General features: G+C 32.7%; 2 protein-coding genes across 2 annotated transcripts; both read right to left on the reverse strand.

The window, feature by feature from the left end:
- Nucleotides 1-8,017: 8,017 nt before the first annotated feature.
- Nucleotides 8,018-12,965, reverse strand: LOTGIDRAFT_106859 (hypothetical protein; the record flags this gene model as incomplete). Its single annotated transcript, XM_009062042.1, has 11 exons — nucleotides 8,018-8,091; nucleotides 8,414-8,604; nucleotides 8,918-9,089; nucleotides 9,383-9,530; nucleotides 9,883-10,033; nucleotides 10,381-10,492; nucleotides 10,724-10,883; nucleotides 11,296-11,483; nucleotides 11,783-11,956; nucleotides 12,238-12,463; nucleotides 12,846-12,965. Coding segments are annotated over 11 exons (1,716 nt in total), but the record flags the coding sequence as incomplete, so codon positions are not given.
- Nucleotides 12,966-14,485: 1,520 nt separating this feature from the next.
- Nucleotides 14,486-19,996, reverse strand: LOTGIDRAFT_177433 (hypothetical protein; the record flags this gene model as incomplete). Its single annotated transcript, XM_009062043.1, has 15 exons — nucleotides 14,486-14,511; nucleotides 15,258-15,345; nucleotides 15,595-15,787; nucleotides 15,933-16,075; nucleotides 16,418-16,547; nucleotides 16,708-16,790; nucleotides 17,109-17,387; nucleotides 17,759-17,891; nucleotides 18,148-18,269; nucleotides 18,536-18,537; nucleotides 18,604-18,608; nucleotides 18,817-18,905; nucleotides 19,123-19,259; nucleotides 19,522-19,567; nucleotides 19,874-19,996. The coding sequence occupies 15 exons, from the start codon at nucleotides 19,994-19,996 to the stop codon at nucleotides 14,486-14,488; spliced, it is 1,599 nt and encodes a 532-aa protein (XP_009060291.1).
- Between the last annotated feature and the right edge of the window lie 678 nt (nucleotides 19,997-20,674).

Raw genomic sequence — 20,674 nt, forward strand, 5'->3', positions numbered from 1 at the left:
AGAGAAGATAATGAAAATACTGATAATTATATTATGTTTTGAATGTAAAAGAGATAAATAATGAAAATACTGATAATTATATTATGTATTGAATGTGAAAGAGATAAATAATGAAAATACTGATAATTATATTACATACTGAATGCGAAAGAGAAAGATAATGAAAATACTGATAATTATATTATATTTTGAATGTGAAAGAGATAAATAATGAAAATACTGATAATTATATTATATATTGAATGTGAAAGAGATAAATAATGAAAATACTGATAATTATATTATGTTTTGAATGTGAAAGAGAAAGATAATGAAAATACTGATAATTATATTATATACTGAATGTGAAAGAGATAAATAATGAAAATACTGATAATTATATTATATACTGAATGTGAAAGAGATAAATAATGAAAATACTGATAATTATATTATGTTTTGAATGTGGAAGAGATAAATAATGAAAATACTAATAATTATATTAAGTTTTGAATGTGAAAGAGAAAGATAATGAAAATACTGATAATTATATTATGTATTGAATGTGAAAGAGATAAATAATGAAAATACTGATAATTATATTACATACTGAATGTGAAAGAGATAAATAATGAAAATACTGATAATTATATTATGTATTGAATGTAAAAGAGATAAATAATGAAAATACTGATAATTATATTAAGTTTTGAATGTGAAAGAGAAAGATAATGAAAATACTGATAATTATATTATGTATTGAATGTAAAAGAGATAAATAATGAAAATACTGATAATTATATTATATACTGAATGTGAAAGAGATAAATAATGAAAATACTGATAATTATACTACATACCGAATGTAAAAGAGATAAATAATGAAAATACTGATAATTATATTATATACTGAATGTGAAAGAGATAAATAATGCAAATACTGATAATTATATTATGTTTTGAATGTGAAAGAGATAAATAATGAAAATACTGATAATTATATTAAGTTTTGAATGTGAAAGAGATAAATAATGAAAATACTGATAATCATATTATATACTGAATGTGAAAGAGATAAATAATGAAAATATTGATAATTATTATACTGAATGTGAAAGAGATAAATAATGAAAATACTGATAATTATATTAAGTTTTGAATGTGAAAGAGATAAATAATGAGAATACTGATAATTATATTATGTTTTGAATGTGAAAGAGATAAATAATGAAAATACTGATAATTATATTATGTATTGAATGTGAAAGAGATAAATAATGAAAATACTGATAATTATATTATGTTTTGAATGTGAAAGAGATAAATAATGAAAATACTGATAAGTATTGATAATTTTTTAAATTTTCATCATAAGAATTAATTCAATAATTATATCATTAAAGAAGATATCAAGAGCTTAAATGTAAGGATTATATTGGAATTCCCGATTAGGAACATAAAGCGAAGCATATTGGGGAATTATAATTATATATTTGGTCATTAGTCACATGCTCAATATGCGGAGGTGAGACTGTTATTTTTGCTGGGATTGAAAATTAATTATCGAGAAATTCCCAGTGGCTTAAATCTTCTCATGAAATAACGTCGACCATGTTGTAAAGTAAAGACAGATCTGTCGACTTTTCAACCTCACGTCTGTAACCCGTACCTTATCAAACAACTATCAATTACTCTCTTTATCGCTCTAAGATTAGTTTGTTTGGGGACATTTTTCTATTCAACCTAAATTGATTTGTCCTGAATATTTCAAACAAATATCCTGATATTCAAAGTATTTTATTATCACGAATACCACAAATTATCTATCAAGTGTTGCAGAATTGGACATTCCAGTCACAGAGTGGCAACAGATAGATGTTATACTAATATTGAAGATATTGTCGCAAAACGCTATGCGCGTGCAAACTGTTGTTTTTTTTAATGTACATGTAAGCTTATATACGCTGCTCGCTTTATATTGTTTATTTCAATTTTTAAATAAAAACGAAACAAAATTTACAGTTCATGGTAATATAAAAATCAAAGTATTCGAAACAGTTTTGTAACCAAACCCAATTCGTATTATAGCCGATATGATTTTGGTACGTGAATCATAGAATCATCATCATCAAGATGAGTAGTTAATCATCTTTGATTCTATTGCGTAATATACATTTAAGAACATTCCAAATAATCCATATATTTCCAGTTCCATTAATTTGCCCCACACTACGCTCCTGATGCTTACGAAAACTGTAGATTCTTTCGCGAAGAGAAGAAAAAATCTTACCGTTAATGGTTTGGAATAAACTGTATATAACCCAAGAAAAAACACTGCTAATAATTCCAGAGTATACTCCATTTCTTTTACTGAAAATTTACAAGGAATTGAAAGTTAAGATACAGTAATAGGATGTTATTATCGGCCGATTGCTTTGTTTTACAAGGTTTTACCAAGGTTCAAGGCCGACTGTTGAACTTCCTGGTTCCTGCAATTCTTTTTGTGTGTATGATAATTTGTCAAAAAATTACACGAATGAGTAATAAGTATGAATAGATAGTACGCTGCATCATTATTACATCATGATATTTTCAGCTATTTTTGTAATTTCAGAGATATTTCACAATCTACGATATATCAAATTATTTAGTATAAGTCTGTGTGGGATCTACTTCTTCAATTCTTTCTATATATCTGAAGCTTCTTGAAATATAGCAAAGAATAAATTATATTTAAAATGGGTATGGTACAATTCTCATGTAAAATGGCTTGAAAAAATGGGTTCTCGGACACTGCCTTATCAATAGAATAGGTTCGAGAGTGGCCGACAGTCTATGTATATTATTCAAGAATCTCGAGAATATTTTCAAACAACATGTTAAAGCATCTACTTGTAAGCATGATATTTGACGGGAATATTTATTATCTCGGTAAATACGATGTTTACCTGCTAAAGGGAAACCCGGTAGAAATATGTTTAACTTTCGGACGTGTTGAAGAGCGAGGTTTTTTTTCTTTTACTTTTAAAGATTTTGAAAAATTATTACTTATATTTGTTGCTAATATTTAGACAACCACGATAGATATTTAATTTTAAGAATGCTTAGATTTGTGTTTTAATCGATGAAATAAAATAATAGATTTCATATCATAATGTTTTAATACAATCATTTCACTTCCGGTTGTCACTTATCATTATTATAAATAATAAACTACAGCTCGTAGACAATAACAAACGAGAGTTTAAATGAATAAAGATATCACTAATCAATTCTGATTTGAACCGACTTATAACCTGTGAAATCAACATATGTCAGATAATTTCTATCTTGTTTCCATGCAACATTATCAGCAATATTAATCATAATGTTTATATAAAAACACACTCCCTTCATCTTATTATATTTATGATGTACATTTTTCTACCATAGTATACCAATGATATATAATATAATTTCTAAGATCAAGGCGGCTGACCCTTAGTAACTTTCACTTTAAGGCATACGATCACCTAATAATACGATTTAAATGAATGCTTTAACTAGATTATATCCAAAAATCCTTCCAGAAATAAAACCCCTCTCCCAATACATCAACAGTTGGATAACCGTGGCACTATAGCCAATAGAAGCGACGACGGGTTGATTCTATTCAAATTTCCAGACCTTACAGGTCAGCATGATCGACAAGGGTTATATTACTTAGTTACAAACGAACAAGATATCGGGTGCCTATACTGAAAAGTGATACAGGTTTCAGCTGGTAAACCGAATAACTAACCTGCAATATCACTCTAGTTTTCCTGACAATAGACATCAGATTTCCGAATGTAAAGTAAATCCTGACAACAATCAAGTCTATTTCAAGGGAGTTGTCAATGGCTTTACACGGAAAACCGATACCAAATGACAACCTTCCATTACAATAATGAGAAAAGGACACTTTATGGCCCATAGACCAATTAACCTCTGCTCAAACGAACGAACCCCGTTTTTGATGCGATTTGAATCATTTAATAAATGTTGAATTTATTTGAAATGTTTAATAAATCTTAAAGTGATTTAAACAGTTCAATAGACTTTTAGACAATTTTAAAGAATTTTATTGTGATTTAAACGTTCAATTAATTTTGGTGTCATTAAATATAGACATGAATGTGCTTTGAACCGCGTTATAAACCTCAATGTGATTGGAACCGTTGTATGATCTGAATATTATAAATAAAATTCTAATTTTTACACAAGCCAAAACATTTCCAAATTACAGGAACATTTCCTTTAAAAAATGTGAAAATAATTTGAATATTCATTTGATAAATCGCAAAGAATACTGATGAATATCAAGATAATATTTTGCCGTTATATAAATATATAAACTCACCTTTTATATGCCTTTATCTGAATTAAACAAAATACATATCAATTACAATCCAGCAATCATATATCCTTGTATATCTTCACAATAATACAAATGGTGCTATAATTCTACGAGGATCTGTTGATAATTTGTAATCTAATACTGTAGAATATTACAATAATTGCTTGCCAACACTTAGTTGAAATATATTAACAAATCCAGTTACAAATGATTCCAATAAAATATTTCCCAGGTTACAAGTAATCCACCTTACAATCGTATTCAATATCAACAAATCTGTCACTTTGTTACAATTTTTCACAATAAGGTACCAAACGGACGTCTGGTAGTTACAAATCGTTAGTTATTCTCGTCTGTCCTGGGATCGCAGCTATACAGAAAAGCCAGTCAATGTTAAAATGTATCTAAGCTTAGTATGAATGCGCTTTGTTGACATAGGACGAAACTTTAATTTCACTAGACTAATTTCCGTCAACTTGAAAAGAACTAAAAGGTAAATTGAACAACATATATCGAGTAAGAAGTAAAAAAGCGTGTATGGGAGAAAAGTCGAGGAGAGAGGTAACGAATGTGTTCATTGATGATTTATGGATGGACCTGTCTGTCTTAGTTCCCGACCACACCCTCTAGTCTGGTGTCAATACCATCCATCATCACGACCACTTCTAGAATAGGCAAATTCGTCAACAAACACACGATAAAACTTCCTAAACAAAACGATTTACAAGAATTAGCCAGATAGTTTTCTTATGATTAACTCGTGATCCATAAAGAGATGTAGCATCCGTCAGGGCTTTACGACTGGCTGCTAGTCCCGTCATCTCGGCACCGACCTTCAACGTTCGTATTTGCTGGAATAAACGAGTCTAAATTCAATTTGTTTTCAAGAGCAAAAGTAGTTTTTATCAAAGACTAATTTGAAAGAAAAAATATATATTCAAGTTTACACGGTACAAAACAGATAACGCAGTATGGCATGATGTAGAATATTTCTACTTGGCCAATACATGCAATAAAAATACCGTTTAAAAAACTATTAAACTCATTACATAATTATCTTGCCATTATCTATAATCTCACAATTTCCTAGCTAGATGAGTACCATAGTTTCCCGTGTGTGCATAGGCCTGCCCTTTTAGTTGCAGATCAGATTGCATTGGGGGTAGTCAACGGTAAGAAGCTTATAACCAAACCGAATGAAATGGACTTGCATGAGGAAATTCAAATTCGCTGACATTAGCACTGATCTCCCATTTTTGACCAAGCAATCGCTCGTGTGGATATTGTGCGATTTCCAGCTGACTGAATAATAAGACCATATGTTGGCGTTAGTGATTTCTGCGTGTTCGGGATTCATGGATTAAACCGGAAGTTCAGTAAAACAATTCAAAATGGTGCAAAAAGTAATTTGAATATGATCTATCCGGTTTCGTACCGGTCGACTGACGCCTTGAATAAGAACAAAGGCTGAACCTTCAGAACTCACCAATCGAGCGCCATTGAGTCTTCCGATCTCTCACATAAGCCATTGTAAAGGGCATGATAGTTGTCTATGGAGATAGTCAATCGGTATGAATGTTTGGGCAATGTTTTTTCGTTCGTTATTTGAGATTCTGTAACAGCATTTTCTTCTAGACAAAAACATTCAATTAAATTCAGTTATATCTTTTAGTTTGTTTTCATAAATAACAATAACTGGAGAAAACAAGTGTTGCCGTCATTTAAAGCAAACATCTTAAAGGACTTTTATTCTTATCTTCTATTGAAGGCTCATTTAACATCATACTGGACGACCTATTTAGTTGTCTTTTTTACATTCGAGAAGGATTTAGGAATCCTATTAAATGTTTACTTCTCCAATTTTCTTTGTCGTCTTCACCATTGTTGAAATTTGGTTGTATGGTGGAGGAAAATGCTACACAAACGTTTAGATAACTAGAAAGCCACGAAGACGAACTAAGATAAATATTAGCCCAGCTTCTTGAAATATATATAAAAATACATCAATTGTACCTTTGATTTTTGTCAATTTCAAGCAATTCATCTTTTTATCTGTAAAATGTATGTCATATTTCTTTAGAAAACATCAAATGTTGGTTTGTCAATACGGTGTCGAGTTAACCGTTATGTCAATGAGTAGACATTCTACTTTAAAATCAATGGCCATTTTAACCTTTACCATTGCTGCAATATGAAGCTTGTTTTGATTACTAGAAAGAATTCAGTGCAGAGGTGTATTTTATTTTAGATGGGGCATGTTGAGGTGGTCTAAACAGAAGGGCATTTATAATATAAGACCTCTGCGAAACCCCACTTCTTATGGCACAATGATCCGAAGCAATGTAATGCTTTTTGGAATTAGGTCTCAACTATAAGGTATGTAAACAAAAATGGAAATAAACTAACCTGCTCCTAATTTTTTTAAAGATAAAACCTCCACCAAACAGTAGGTTGGGCAATAGCGGAATTCAAATTCCAATATGATTGGTATTAAAATTCCAGGATGTCCGTAAGAGCAAAAAATATGAAATATGGCCCCCTTTAAACACCAAGAATCAGATAACCCACCACCCACGACGCAATTAGGATGTTTGACAATGAAATATTAAAATGTCATTTCCATGGTAATTGTTCTTATCTTGATTAATATACTAATCGTTTTATTATAATTTATTGTGTCGACAACTTTACAGTTTAATATATTACGAAATTCAGAAACAATTCTACATTCTTTACATTCTTTTCAGGTTTTTGCCAAAACGTACAGTGCCCATGTTGTTTTTTTAGGGCTATGTCAATCTGATTTGTTCCTGATTTTTCAGTCTAATTAAAAAAAGACCAAATTTTCGTTCTGTTTTTTTATTAGCTTTAATTTTTGTTATAGCCACTTCAGTAAGGGCCTAACGACGGCCTTCTTGAACATTCGTCAGTTTGATGACACTGCCAGCCAATCACATCCCTGCCCTCTCCAACGCTTGGATGTATTTTTTCTTTCTGAGAAGCATTAGACACCGAATGCACCTTTGTTAGCGTCACAAAATCCAAGCGTTGGAGACGGCAGGAATGTGATTGGTATTCACATCCAGCATATAAAGTTTAGTCTTTGTCAAATAATGGAATCCCATAATCCTGTTAATCCCTACCCGTTTGCACTAATTCACACTAATCTCAAGTTTAAATATTTCTAAGACCTGTTTTGGTTGACGGTTGTTGGTTTTGAGAGTCAAATATAACTAACTAAACCGTAAACAGATATCATGTTTCTTGTCAACATTTGACAGGTTTAAGGAATTCGGATTATTTGCATGGACAGCGATGGGCGGTATTTAATTATTTGTGGTTACAGTCATGAAGATTTGAAGCATATATGCTAAGTAGTAGTAAATATTAAAATATAGTATTTGGCTATGAGTATAATAGTTTTACAGTGGTGCTAGTATACGTCATTTCTGTCCTGGGCATGTTCCTTAAGACCATCAACAAATAGATCCGACCAATTTCAGACAATTCAATGACATTCAAGTCGGTATATAAATTCATCAAGTGAATAAGTTAGTTGCAAAAATCGCAGTCCATCACAATAATTATTTTTTTAGGTCATGAATAGTATAGAAAAAGCAGAAACGAACAGTTAAAATCTTAAATAGTTGTAATTTGGTATTAAGGTGATTTACATGGACATTTTGGTGTAGGTGGCACAGGATAATTGTTGCTATTAATCAGATGAACCAAACCTGAAATACCGAAAAATACTGGGAATCAGGTAACAGAAACATTACAATTACTTGAATATAAACACAATGATAAAATTTAAGAACTCAGTATGATTCGATAGGCTATTATATTATCATGATAGTAACCAAAAGTATTAACAAAAGCCTAAGGTTAGACAACTTGAAACACATTTCAAATATCGAGGGAGGTAGCCTAACTAATATCAAATTCATCTTCATCCACATTTGAAAATTATGTGAAAATTCATTTATTTTCTGATATCTGACTTTTGTCAATAGCCTTATATTTACCAACTCATCTGAATGAAAGCATTAATATTACCTGCTAAACCCGATTGAAATCCAGCATTGTAATCGCAAGCTACTTCGTTCTGGACGTAATCTTCCCTATTGTCAACATAAGCATCGGTGGAATCCGGACCTCCTACTAATGCTCCCACTAAAAGATGTGGGCTGGGTGTTTTAACGTGCAGATTATCTTCACTACAAGGTTTAGGTATTGCTGGACATGATCTGAAAATACAGAGATTCCAGTAACAACAGAAAGTTTGAATGCTTGATTCGTTCCATGTTTTATTTTTCATCATGCAATGCTGTTTCACAAAAAAAATGTCAATCATATCGTGTTGTCAATAGCACTTCTATGTCTTCAAAACAACCATACTTTCATCAATGAACGCGATTTCTCCGTAACTAAGTACCACCAGAATCTTGAATTTGATGTAATAAGATAAACACAGCAGATTTCATTGACATAATTTTAGAACAACCCAAACTCTCCAAAGTGTAAAGCAGTGTTCCAGAAGAAACCCCAAATATAACTTACGCTGATCTGTGATGTGGATTTAAGGGATATTTCTTGCCAAATCCAATAGCATAGCTGAAACATTTACTATTCTGTCCTAAAATATAATCCATCTGACCGATTGCCCATTGTCTGTATTTAAGTGTATCAATACCCATATCAGCCGCCACCAGAGATATAAATATAGTATTGGCTGAAATTAGAACAATCATTTAATAAAGACATCTTGCTTAATCATAGTTGAAGGAGTCAGTGCGTACCAAGCAATCAAATACCTCAGGAAAGTACCAATATATCAGGCGCTATCTCTAAGATAGTTTTCCCCATATTTAGGTTTGTTGATGAATACTAAATATTCACAGTGTACCTTACCTTATTGAGTACGTTCCGAACAACTGTGGTATAATGTTTTACTGAGACATGGTTACGGCCAGCAAAGTTTAGAAATAGAATATAAATATTTCTGATCAAGCTTAAGGAACATACCAGTATATCTAGTCGAACCCCATTTATCTCTCCAGGCAAATCCACATGGTGTATATTTAACTGTACCACTGTCCGGCAACCAATTGTTAAAGAATCCTTCTACTTCAACTTTGATGCTAGCTTTTAATGTATACTGATACACCAGCATCTGAATTATACAAAAATACTCGCTTGATACAAGAATCTAGAGATTCAAGTATTACTAACCAAATTTTCTTCTTTTGCATGTACGTTTATTTTATTAGTTGGACTTTAATTATCAAGTCGACTTTGTCATTGACAAATGTGATCAATCGCTGTTGCCACCATTTGACGCCAGGTGCTTATTATGCCCCACTCGCCTGCAAAGTGGCACTTATTTCGTTAACTATACATGAGCTTATTGTAAGGGATTCTATGGAATAAGATGATTCACCTGCCCACCAAGTCCCATCCTCTCCCCAAGATGTTTAAATGCAAAAGCACGTTCGACGAAAATACCCAAATGCCCCTGTACAAACCTGACAAGCTATCTTCTTATCGTCCCAGGATAAAGCCCAAGCCCAGGCATTCTCGTGAAAGCTTATTGCGTCGTTAAGGTATTTGGAATCATTAGTAGCTCTATACAACCAAATAGCACCAATACATAGCTCATCTTTATATGTACTGGATCTGTACAAAAATACACCAGTAACTATGTGGCATTTACTAGTAATATGTGTCTTGTGTTGTGTATCATTTTACATAGTGGAAGAATGGTCTGTGTTCACTAGAAATCTTTTTGGCCCCTGCTCGGCCACCTCACATGATGAAACGCCACTGTTCGAAAGTTCATAAGTTATATAAAAATACAGAAACAAATCAGTGGGATATAACAAAATTTAAGATCTGTAGTGCCTCATTTTGAATCGTCTAATTCTGCTGTCTATAGTTGAAACACTCTTATTAAACGTTAGATCTTTAGATAAAGTAATTTCATAAGCGAATAAACTGAACAACAAATTTACAACAACACTTACGAATAGAAGGCAGCTGCTGCTGATACACTCTGACTGTATATTCCGGTATATTTTTTACCAAATGCATATAAACTTTTAGAAGCATCGAGCAACTTCTTGGAATATGCCGGATCTGCAGATAAAAGTGATAGATGAACATATTTGTACATTCGCAAAGTAAAGAAGTTTTATTTAATCTTGTTTATTACTGGGGTGTGATACTCTTAAAAGCAGATTCTCTGGTCGAGATATCTCCGCAGGATTTAAAAGTAAATTCTTAAATGACAATTATTGGTCTTTATAAAGATGGTTTCTTACGTCTTTCATATAATGATAAAAAATTCAAAAGCAGAATTCTAAGTACCTCTAGATCTAAAAGCAATTGAACCTGCGGCTAAGGAAGCAGCCGTATCACCAGATATATCACTACCAGGTTTACTGGCTGTTATTTTATATGCTGGTCTCTTCATAGTCATATCTTCAGCACGACCCCAAAAATGATGATCTGGTGTACCATCCCCAATCTAAAACACCAATTTTAATCATCAATGACCTTTTGGACAATGTCCATATTGCTTACTATAATATTCAGCAATATAAACTGGTTAAAGAACAGTGCATAACTTTATCAGCTCAGCTCCGACGGCCAACAATGGACGAGAGGGACGTGGTTCTATCGAGAGGTTTTGAAGGGACTTCCAGCAAATTTATACACGCGTGATCTTCAATCATTGAACCAGTTCTGACATGTTAACCAATCAAGGGATGACCAAAGAGTCCAAATTTGAAGCAGATTACAAAATACGTTAAACCGCAGAATGGGTGTTTCTTGACCAACTTAGATGTTCCTGAAGGTTGGACATAGCTCAGCTAAAAGATTGATGAATGATCCAAGTCAACATCTTATGATTAAGAATGGGCGATCCATTGATATACCTGTACGTAGAATTCATTCTTAGCAGGAATCCAGCATTTCAAAAAATAATCCAACGGCCACTTTATCATATCGAAGAATTTGTCTGTTAATCCAGCGGCCTTGTAGGCGTCTGACCATTGAATATATCCCCATAATAAATTGGTTGTACTAGCTGCCATAGGCAGTCCGAATTTCACATGATCACCAGCTGCAGATAGAGAGAAGTGGAAAGATTTTTTGACATTGAAGTGTTGAAATAATTACAAGTCTTGATTTCTCTGCTTCACTTCGGACTGGACGTCTTGTACTGGAAAGTTTGCAAAAGAAGAGACCCAACCAACGTCTGTATAACTTCTTTCAGGTTCTAGCAATATACAAGATGTTCTAGTCCACTTTCTCTTTCTCTTATATACATTTTTGGGGGGCTGATACCTTGTGACTATGCCAAGACATAATTGCGGATCAATTCTTGGATCTTTACAAGGTTAAGATATGTACGCTACTTACCGTCATACCAGCCACCAGTGAGGTCTAAACCAACATCACTACCATCTTTCAAAGCTGAATCACCTCGCCATTTGATTGGGTTATTAGCTGGTAGTTTACCAGATCTCTGAGCATCATAGAATAATATAGAATTTCCGAGAGCTTTAGAATAATCAAACGTAGGTTTTCCACCACCTGAAAGAAAACATGAGTTTTAACTTATTTGAAGACTATGGTATTGCCAGTCCACTGGAGCGCGTATATGGACAAATGGCGCGTCATTTGGTCGTTCTAAAATTAAATCCATTCTTAATTGGCCCAGCACCAATGTGGTTAAATAAGCCATTTCAACTGTTGATCCATTGAAAAGATTTTTAATGCCACCTTGAAAAAGCGATTTCTGAAAAATAACACCTACTACCTCGATTAAAATACAAAACTATATGTTTCTAATGTATGTGGGGTGCTGATCTAACCTGTAGTTGGTACAACTGGTGTAGTATGTGGTGGGAATGTATGGGTGGCACCTGTTGATTCTAATTCACTTAAATATACCACAGCCCCAGGTTCAATATCATCTTTCGTATGACCCATAAATTCAAGACACAGCTTATCTCCAACATGTTCAGCACCATTCCATGCTTTATTGGTCAAAATATACTCTCTTCCGTCGCCTACTTTAGTAGCAGTTGCTAGCCATACCTACAATGGTGGATTATCATATTCATGTCATTCATGGTCTATTGTTGATCTTCCGTGATCTTGTTGATGCTCACAGATAACTTTGGAAAACAACGATCCACTGGAAACCTTAACGACTAGGGGTAGAGCGACTGCCAGACATTCTGAAATGTACGCTGCAGACCATCGACCAAATTGATTAAGCATTTGCAGTTCAGGAAGACAAATATGTAACAACGGTAGTATGTCATAATATACCATTGAGCTCATATTCAAATATTCAAGGCGATCATGCCATGATCTGATAGTTATGTGTACATGTACATTTTAAGCAATCTATGGTATCCTGGCAAACAGGCAAGTATAAAGGGTGTCTACACGATATGACTAGTGAAAAGTGTACCTCAATACTGTCAATAGGTTGGTCAAATCTCAGATGAACCTTCCAACTAGACAACTCTTTAGTTATTGGTATACAGAATTTACCATTAAATCCACCGGCCCAATGTCGGGATATCTCTACTGGAGAGTCTGCTTTAATGTGTATCACACTCACCAATAATACCAAAAAGGGTAACCTTGAATTTTATATGATACTTAAAATTTACTTAAGATCCTAAATTTGAATTGAATTGAAACAGTGTCGTATGAGGTATGTGACAGATTGTAAGGTTATCGGAAGGTCTTCCAGCTACTTTTCCTAATAGGTTATGGCGAGCAAAGCCATGAACAATGCAATGAGGATTTGGCAGTAACTTTCAAATAGTTTGTCATTATGAATGTCTTTGAAGCCAACTAATGGATGAGGGGGAGGGGGTATAAAACCCGCTGCTCGATTTAATTCCCAATGTTTTGCTGATAGGAGAATGCCGGTTTTAAATTCAGAGAGCACTTTTTCACCACCTATCAAGGGGTTTCGATTCTGGTGCTAATGTGTCATCCTCACATACAATGAGATTGAGTCCCAGTTGCTCAGATTTTCCTTCACGTGACGGAATCGAGGGAAGACCTGAGCAAATATTAAATTCGAGTTATCGAGATGCGGTAAGGTCTGTCGTATTAATTTTTGATCACGAGATGGGCACCTGAACTTAATTACAACAAATTAGTCTAGTAATCAAACAAATCGATTCGTGATAATAAACGCTATTAAAGCTAGAGAATTACAAACCTCATATTCGAAATGTGTATTAAAATAAATATAGAGATAGGCACTCTGCTTATATATCTTATCTTTGATAAGGAAAAACCTTGAATTACTTTCCAAGGTCAATAAAATGAGTGAGTCTTAGCATATCTATGTTCATCAACTATTTAATGATCAAACTGCGTTTGAATATATATGTCTGAATATTTTACACGCTTATAAGGATCGAATTCAGAAATCCAACGCTCGGTTCTCATGGAATTCATCATTATGTGGTGGTCTTACGGCGTAACACCAACATCTCTAACGATTAGAACTCATCCGATATCCGAAAGTGCGTAAACATACCATCTGAAACTGCTTTCACGTTTTTGTCATGTCAAGGACAATAACTCCAATTCCGTTCATCGGAAAATGGAATCTCAATAATGAACAAATCCGATCAAAACTGTTAAACAGAGTCGACATATAATCGTAACCATTCGGATGGTAAGGGGCGAAGACAATATCCGCCGAAATGATTACTTCCGGGACGTCTCCATTGAGCCAGTCTTCCCCCGAGTTCTTCCCTCACACTCGATAGGCTGGTGCCGGCACTTGGTATACGGCCAAGTATGGGCCACATGAACGTCACCGGCATTTCTTGTACTGAGAGCACAATGTGAAGGTTAATTAATTGTTTTTAATATTTCACACAGTTTTCATTAGGGTTAACCGCAAGGCACAAGATAGAGGGTTGTAAAAGATTCAGATCTGAAATTGAAGAACCCATACATTTGATTTATTTAGCATTAATAGTACAATAGTCTATAATAGAACAATAATAATAATAATAATTGGTGTATAAGACGGTTTGGTCAGCTTTTTCTATTTTCCATTGTCTTTTATTATTGAGTTTAATTTTCATCATCGTCATCATCATCTGAAATATAAACAAATGTGTATATTAATTTTGGAATCTAGAGAATCTACTAATCTCATAGCGAGATTCTTTTTAAATGATTTGGTTAGCGACTTATTACTACAGAGTCAAGATAGTTTTTTCTTAGTTTTTGGTAATAAATGAAAGATTTTGGACAGTCAACGAACCACTATGATAAGACCATACACCATGATCATTTTTGAGAAATAACAGGTTTTTTGTTTTGAACAATAAATGAACATTTTTCAACATTATATTGGAATTTTTCAAAAATAAATATTTTTCAACAATTAATGAACTTGAACATAAACATTGTTAAAAGTGATAAAAATAATTCAACAGTGGTGTAAACTTGTGAATAAATTAACAAAACTTTAGGGGAAAAATACCTTTTCTACACATTATTCAACCTATTAAAATCGATTGGGAAATTTTATTAGAGTTCAAATTAGACTCAGTACCAGTCCCCACCTTTTTGGCCAGTGATCTCACATTTAGATTTATTTAGAATATGAGTTCAAGTTGTGCAAAGATATATATTCATCTCCTGTTGATGATTCAAAACATTACCACAAACAATCTAATTAATTCTGAGGTAGTTTACATGGTAATGAAGATAAATTCAGTCTAGACTTGAATAATTTAAATAACTTTAGTGCTCCACTGCACAAAATTACTTTGCTTAACTAAAGAGAACCCTCATAGGATCTACTGGAAGAAATGTTTTGAGAAAGAATGATACATACCATCTGAATCACTATCACCATCACTACCACTGTCATCATCATCAGATTCAAATGTATTATCTGGTATATCATAAATACGTACCACAGGCTACAAATATCAAATACAACATTACAATTACTATTAAACAGAAATCAAATATATGCAAACCAACTAAACCCTGGGCAAAAATTTTTGAAAAACTGATATTTTAGTGTATTCAAATGACTGCAAATTCTTAAATTGATAGTCAGAGAAATCTATTTAGCAGTCTATCAAACTCACTTTTCAAAATATAAATCAAACCAAGAATTTGCTTACAAAAATGTATCTTAAGAAGACACTTGCTTGTCAACTTACTCTATTGGGATCTTTCATAATCAAATATTTTCCTTCTTTTAATTTCAAACATGTATCTATAATACATCGTAATATACCCCAACCATTCTCCATATTTAAATTCATCTGACTAGCAAACTCTATAGGTTTAAACTGTTGAGTTCCTAGTATAACATGTTTAGAGGAATCTTTAACATGTACTCTAGATACATATCTACAAAATATAACACATCAAAATATATTTATAACATCTTCTTAAAAGTTGTTGACCCAAGGGAGACTACGGTCTTGGTATTTTAAGACTACAATATCACAGTTGAAGCAAGTACTGAGCAATGACTTCTACACTATATACTTACCCTAATTTGATTTGGTCTGAACCAGCTAGTAAAGCACCAACAGTCCATTTAGCCATCTTACAACTGTTATTCTTTAATTCTGTAGCTAAAACTGCACCACGTTGATTATCTAATCTTGATCTCCATTCCACACCTCCAGAAAACTACAACATACATTTGTCATTACACTAAAGTAGCTACCCAACATAGACTTAATATCAGTAATTATATCCATAGGCATGACAAGGTCTGTTACAAAATGTATAAAATACCTAGAAAGCGTGTAATTCTGCATCAAACAGTTAAAAGAACTTCTCAATCTCAACAAAAATAATTGTCACAAGAAAGTGAAGTTTGACATCCTACTTTTCTGTTCCCGATTTGATAAATGAAGACTTTGGATGCCATGCAACGTGAAATCAGCATCCCTGTTCTCTTTCCAACTGACAAAGTATCTTAGAACAAGTACAAATGAGATGATTAAAATGGAATATGTAATATCTTACCCGATTATCCCATTCATTTAGAGCTTTAATATTAATAAATTGTAGTTCACCGTTTGGACCGTGCATAACAGCATCATGTTCACATCTAGCTACTAACTCTATATCATTACCTAACTTCCATTTTCTATATCTGTAATATACATTACATGAAGCTTCAGAACTCAATACCTTGTTTTCAAATTATACAAGGAAGTAAAAAGTCTATCATTACATAACAAATGTACTACAGGAACTACAAATGGTACAATACCTGAAAATTACATAAAGAAGATTAAAATACTGTAACTTACCTATAGCCGACAGATGCTACAGTTGAGGCTTCTTCATTTTGAATAAAGGGATTTGGTTTGTCAAAATCATAGGTTTCTTCTCCCTACAAAACATAATCAAAAAGATAACAATTTTAGTACTGGAATCAACAGCGAATAGAATGGGTATAAAACCAAAGTGATGTTACTGTCTGCACTGAAAAATCTAATTATTGCAGTAGTCTTGTTACAATACATTCACAGAGTTTGCCTCCCATGTCTGATTTGAGCAATATGTTCATTCCTGTGGGATTTTTATTTATTTTGAGGTCATTTCAAAACTTAATGACAAATATGTTTTTAAAAAAATAAAAATAAATGCATTACCAGTTTAAGATTGGCCCTTGTAGAACAGAAACATAATTACATTCAAAACCACTAACCTGTCTTAGCACTTGTTGAGAGAAATTATGATTAATAAAAGTGGCCTCTAAAGCTAGATTATGAGGTGAATTAAAACTGTTAGCTTCATCTTGAGGTGGTTCAGTAGCTGTTTCACTGACAGTTAATAGATTAAACTCAGATGTATCTCTTTTGTCGAAGAATAATTTATTACCAACTCTCTGTACCAATATATCCCAGGAATATACTGATCTAGTACAGCACATCAAAGTAGCTAGGATAGCATCAGTTGCAAACACATTAGCTTTGCCTTTTACGAGCTATAAAAGAAATAAAATGTTTCATTAAGACAGATGTTGACATTTACATTAAATGAACCAAAAGAAACAGGTGGTAAAACCATTTCAAGATAACACAACATCAGACGACCTACTAGACTTAGTTTCCAATCATATTCTAGTTTAACATTTAATGAAAAAAGTAGTAAAACCATCTTAAGATACACCAACAACAAAATTCAACATATAAAGCAAGAAACTTTCACCAAGTAATATGATAAACTGTTAAAATATTAAGCAAGTACATAGCCAGATCTGAAACTTTTGGACCATTAGGAATGCCTAATACCGGTTTGCCTAGCATTAGCCATAGACATCAATATGTAGTTGAATTCCAAAAATTATTGACAAACCTGTCTAATAATAGGATCATCAGTAGTCGTAACTTTATGAAAGATTCTATTAACTCTTTTTAATCTTTTTTCACTCTTAGTTGTAACTCTATCATAACTCTTTTCATAATACTCCATAGACCCACAGGTTACACTGAAATAAAGGAAAACAGAGAAAGTCAAACCCTGCATAAGTTAACATTTGTAATTTTTACACTATGGTTCAAAACTAGAATTTGAAAGAAATAGGCGACAAAGACAACATTTTTTACTCCATAGTTTTAGTTCATTTATAGAAAGTATCCATAATCTACTGTGTCTTGCAACTTATGAACTTTCACGATATCAAAAGAATAATTCAGATGGCAATGCATGGAGTAATCATATCATAAATCAAATTTATAACTTACAGGTCTACTGGAGGATCAACATTAGGTAAGCTAAGTTTAGTTAGACGTGGGAAGTCCATTTCTTCTACAACATCCCAATCTTTCTCCACTTGTACTGATGAATCTCGAGTTTTGGCAGGTGCCTGTGTAAAGTTAAATAAGAAATTCATTTTTTCAGAAGCCTTCTTTTCTGAATCATATATGTCATTGAGGACAGTCTCTAGCTAAGTTGGTCAAGTTGTTGGAAATTTGTATGCTTTTGCTTAAGTACATCAAACAAATATCATTTTTCCCCCGCTATTCCATAATCCTTGAAAGACCAAGAGGTTGGGCCAAAGATCAGCTGGTAGACAAAATAGCATTTCATAAAAGATGAAATGAGACTAATATAAGTGAATTTCATACTTACAGCTTTATGTCTATTTTCTTGTTGTTGTTTACCAAATTGTTTCTGCCATTTCTTGAGCAATCTTTGACGATCCCTAAAAAGAAAAATAAGTCATAATGAGCGGATCTGTGATTCAAGAAGTTTCTTGGAGGTTTTAGTGCCAAGTATTAATGAAACCTTTATTGCTGTGATAAATTTAACCTTATAAATATTAAGTTTTCCTACTAATCCAAAACACAAAACAATGCAATGCTCTTTAAACAGGTACAGTTAATTCAATCTATAGATTAAGAAATAATTACCTTTCTCTATTTTTCATAGTTTTCGACATAGATCGTAGTTGAGCTTGTGTAGCAGCTTGTTTACGTTCTCTTTCTTTACGTTGTTTACTCTAAAATCATACATAAATTTCAAAATCAAACTTATGCATTTACATCGGGTTGAAAATTGTCAAATGTGTAAAATCTCTCTATCATGAATAATGTCACAATTTCATCATATTCATAACTACATCATTATGTACATAAAATTTTGAAGAGAATTCTTCAAGATTATTATTTGAAAAAAAAGTATCATAGTTTGAAGAAAAATGAGAAGCTCTATTTTACCTGTTGAAACATACGTCTACCACGTTGGTATAATGGTTTAGGTATTTTGGCTGTATCGACCAGATGAAAGGAACTCTCATCTTCATCATGGTAGTAAGCATATTGTTGTCCTCCACCATAATTTGAGTAATATTTACCTACAAAAACATTCCATCAAGTTAAAATGTATATGTATTTGGAAAATAATCACAATTAATCTATTAAGATTATTACAAATAAGGTAAATAAATTCAAACACATTATATACTAAAGAACAATAACACAAATCAACTTCTAGTTTTTAATGATTCATATTTATTAAGATGACTATTTTAGTACCATGCACTGTGATTACTTAATATTTCTTCTACAAATGATTAAAAATAATCCTATGAATGTATGAAAATGAACAACACTTACTTAAATATCTTTTATCTTGGTAGGTAGCACCAGTCCAATCTGACACCTGAAAATAGAGATTGGATTATATATTATCATATCAAATCGTTAGTAGGTCTACCATTTGATTTTTAATCAAAAATCCAATGACCTGCTAATGAAGTAGATCGATATGTGTGTTGAAAAAACATGACCTAGAATATTAAAGAACAATTATCAATTAATGACTTTCTAGAGTACACAATGTTGACAAGAAGGCTGCACACACTAGGTGTAGGCTTAGTACAACATTATTAACCGGTACGACATAACAAAATAACTTGACACATCGTGATCGTCTGTGTTGACATGCAATTTTCAATCACATACAAACCTTTCCAAGGCGCACGTCTTTAGAGAATGGTTGATAAGGCATGTCCTTAAACTGTTCAGGTATATGACAAGGGCCCCATCCATTTGGATTTTCTTGAATTTTAGGAGGAATAAAATGAGCCATATTGAATCTAAAGGTTCTTCTTCCAAAAACGTGACTTCCATATGGCGCCGATGTCACAGTCACGGGCTTGAATTTTTTGTTTGTTTAAATTTGAAGAGAATATATTTTCATCAAATAAACAAGCACATATATAATGAAATGCCAAAATTAAATTGTTCAAAAATTAAAACTTAATTTTCATCAAAAAAGAAAATATTATCATCCAATCAAGCAGCGAATAAAGCTAAGAAAATAGTCTCAAGCCTTATCGCGAGATACACCGAGCACCAAGCACCTGCTTTTTTCTTTCGTTGTCCAGTCCTCTTGAATTAAAAAAACAATAAAAGAGAGTCAATTCGCCCAAGGGTGTATCAAGGAGGGGCAGTATGCGACTTTAAAAGGTTTACGTTAACCAGTATTGGTGCTTTAAAAAGTAAAGGCAATAATTATATTTCCAGTAAAAACTTTTAGATAGAGTAAGAGACACATTCTCTAGATTTTGATCTATAGTCCTCTTTTATTTGATCACCTTTATACCTTCCTATCTTTTCAACAAACAATAACAGACTGTCCCTTTAACTTGATATTGATAAAGTTGCTTATAACATTTTTTAGATGCGTTACATTTCCAAATGCCTCAACGAAAATGATTTGCCAAGACGAAATTGTACCACCACTTCACTTCACTTACAATATGAC

Source organism: Lottia gigantea (assembly GCF_000327385.1).
Source record: "Lottia gigantea unplaced genomic scaffold LOTGIsca_5, whole genome shotgun sequence".
Lineage (NCBI taxonomy): Eukaryota > Metazoa > Mollusca > Gastropoda > Lottiidae > Lottia > Lottia gigantea.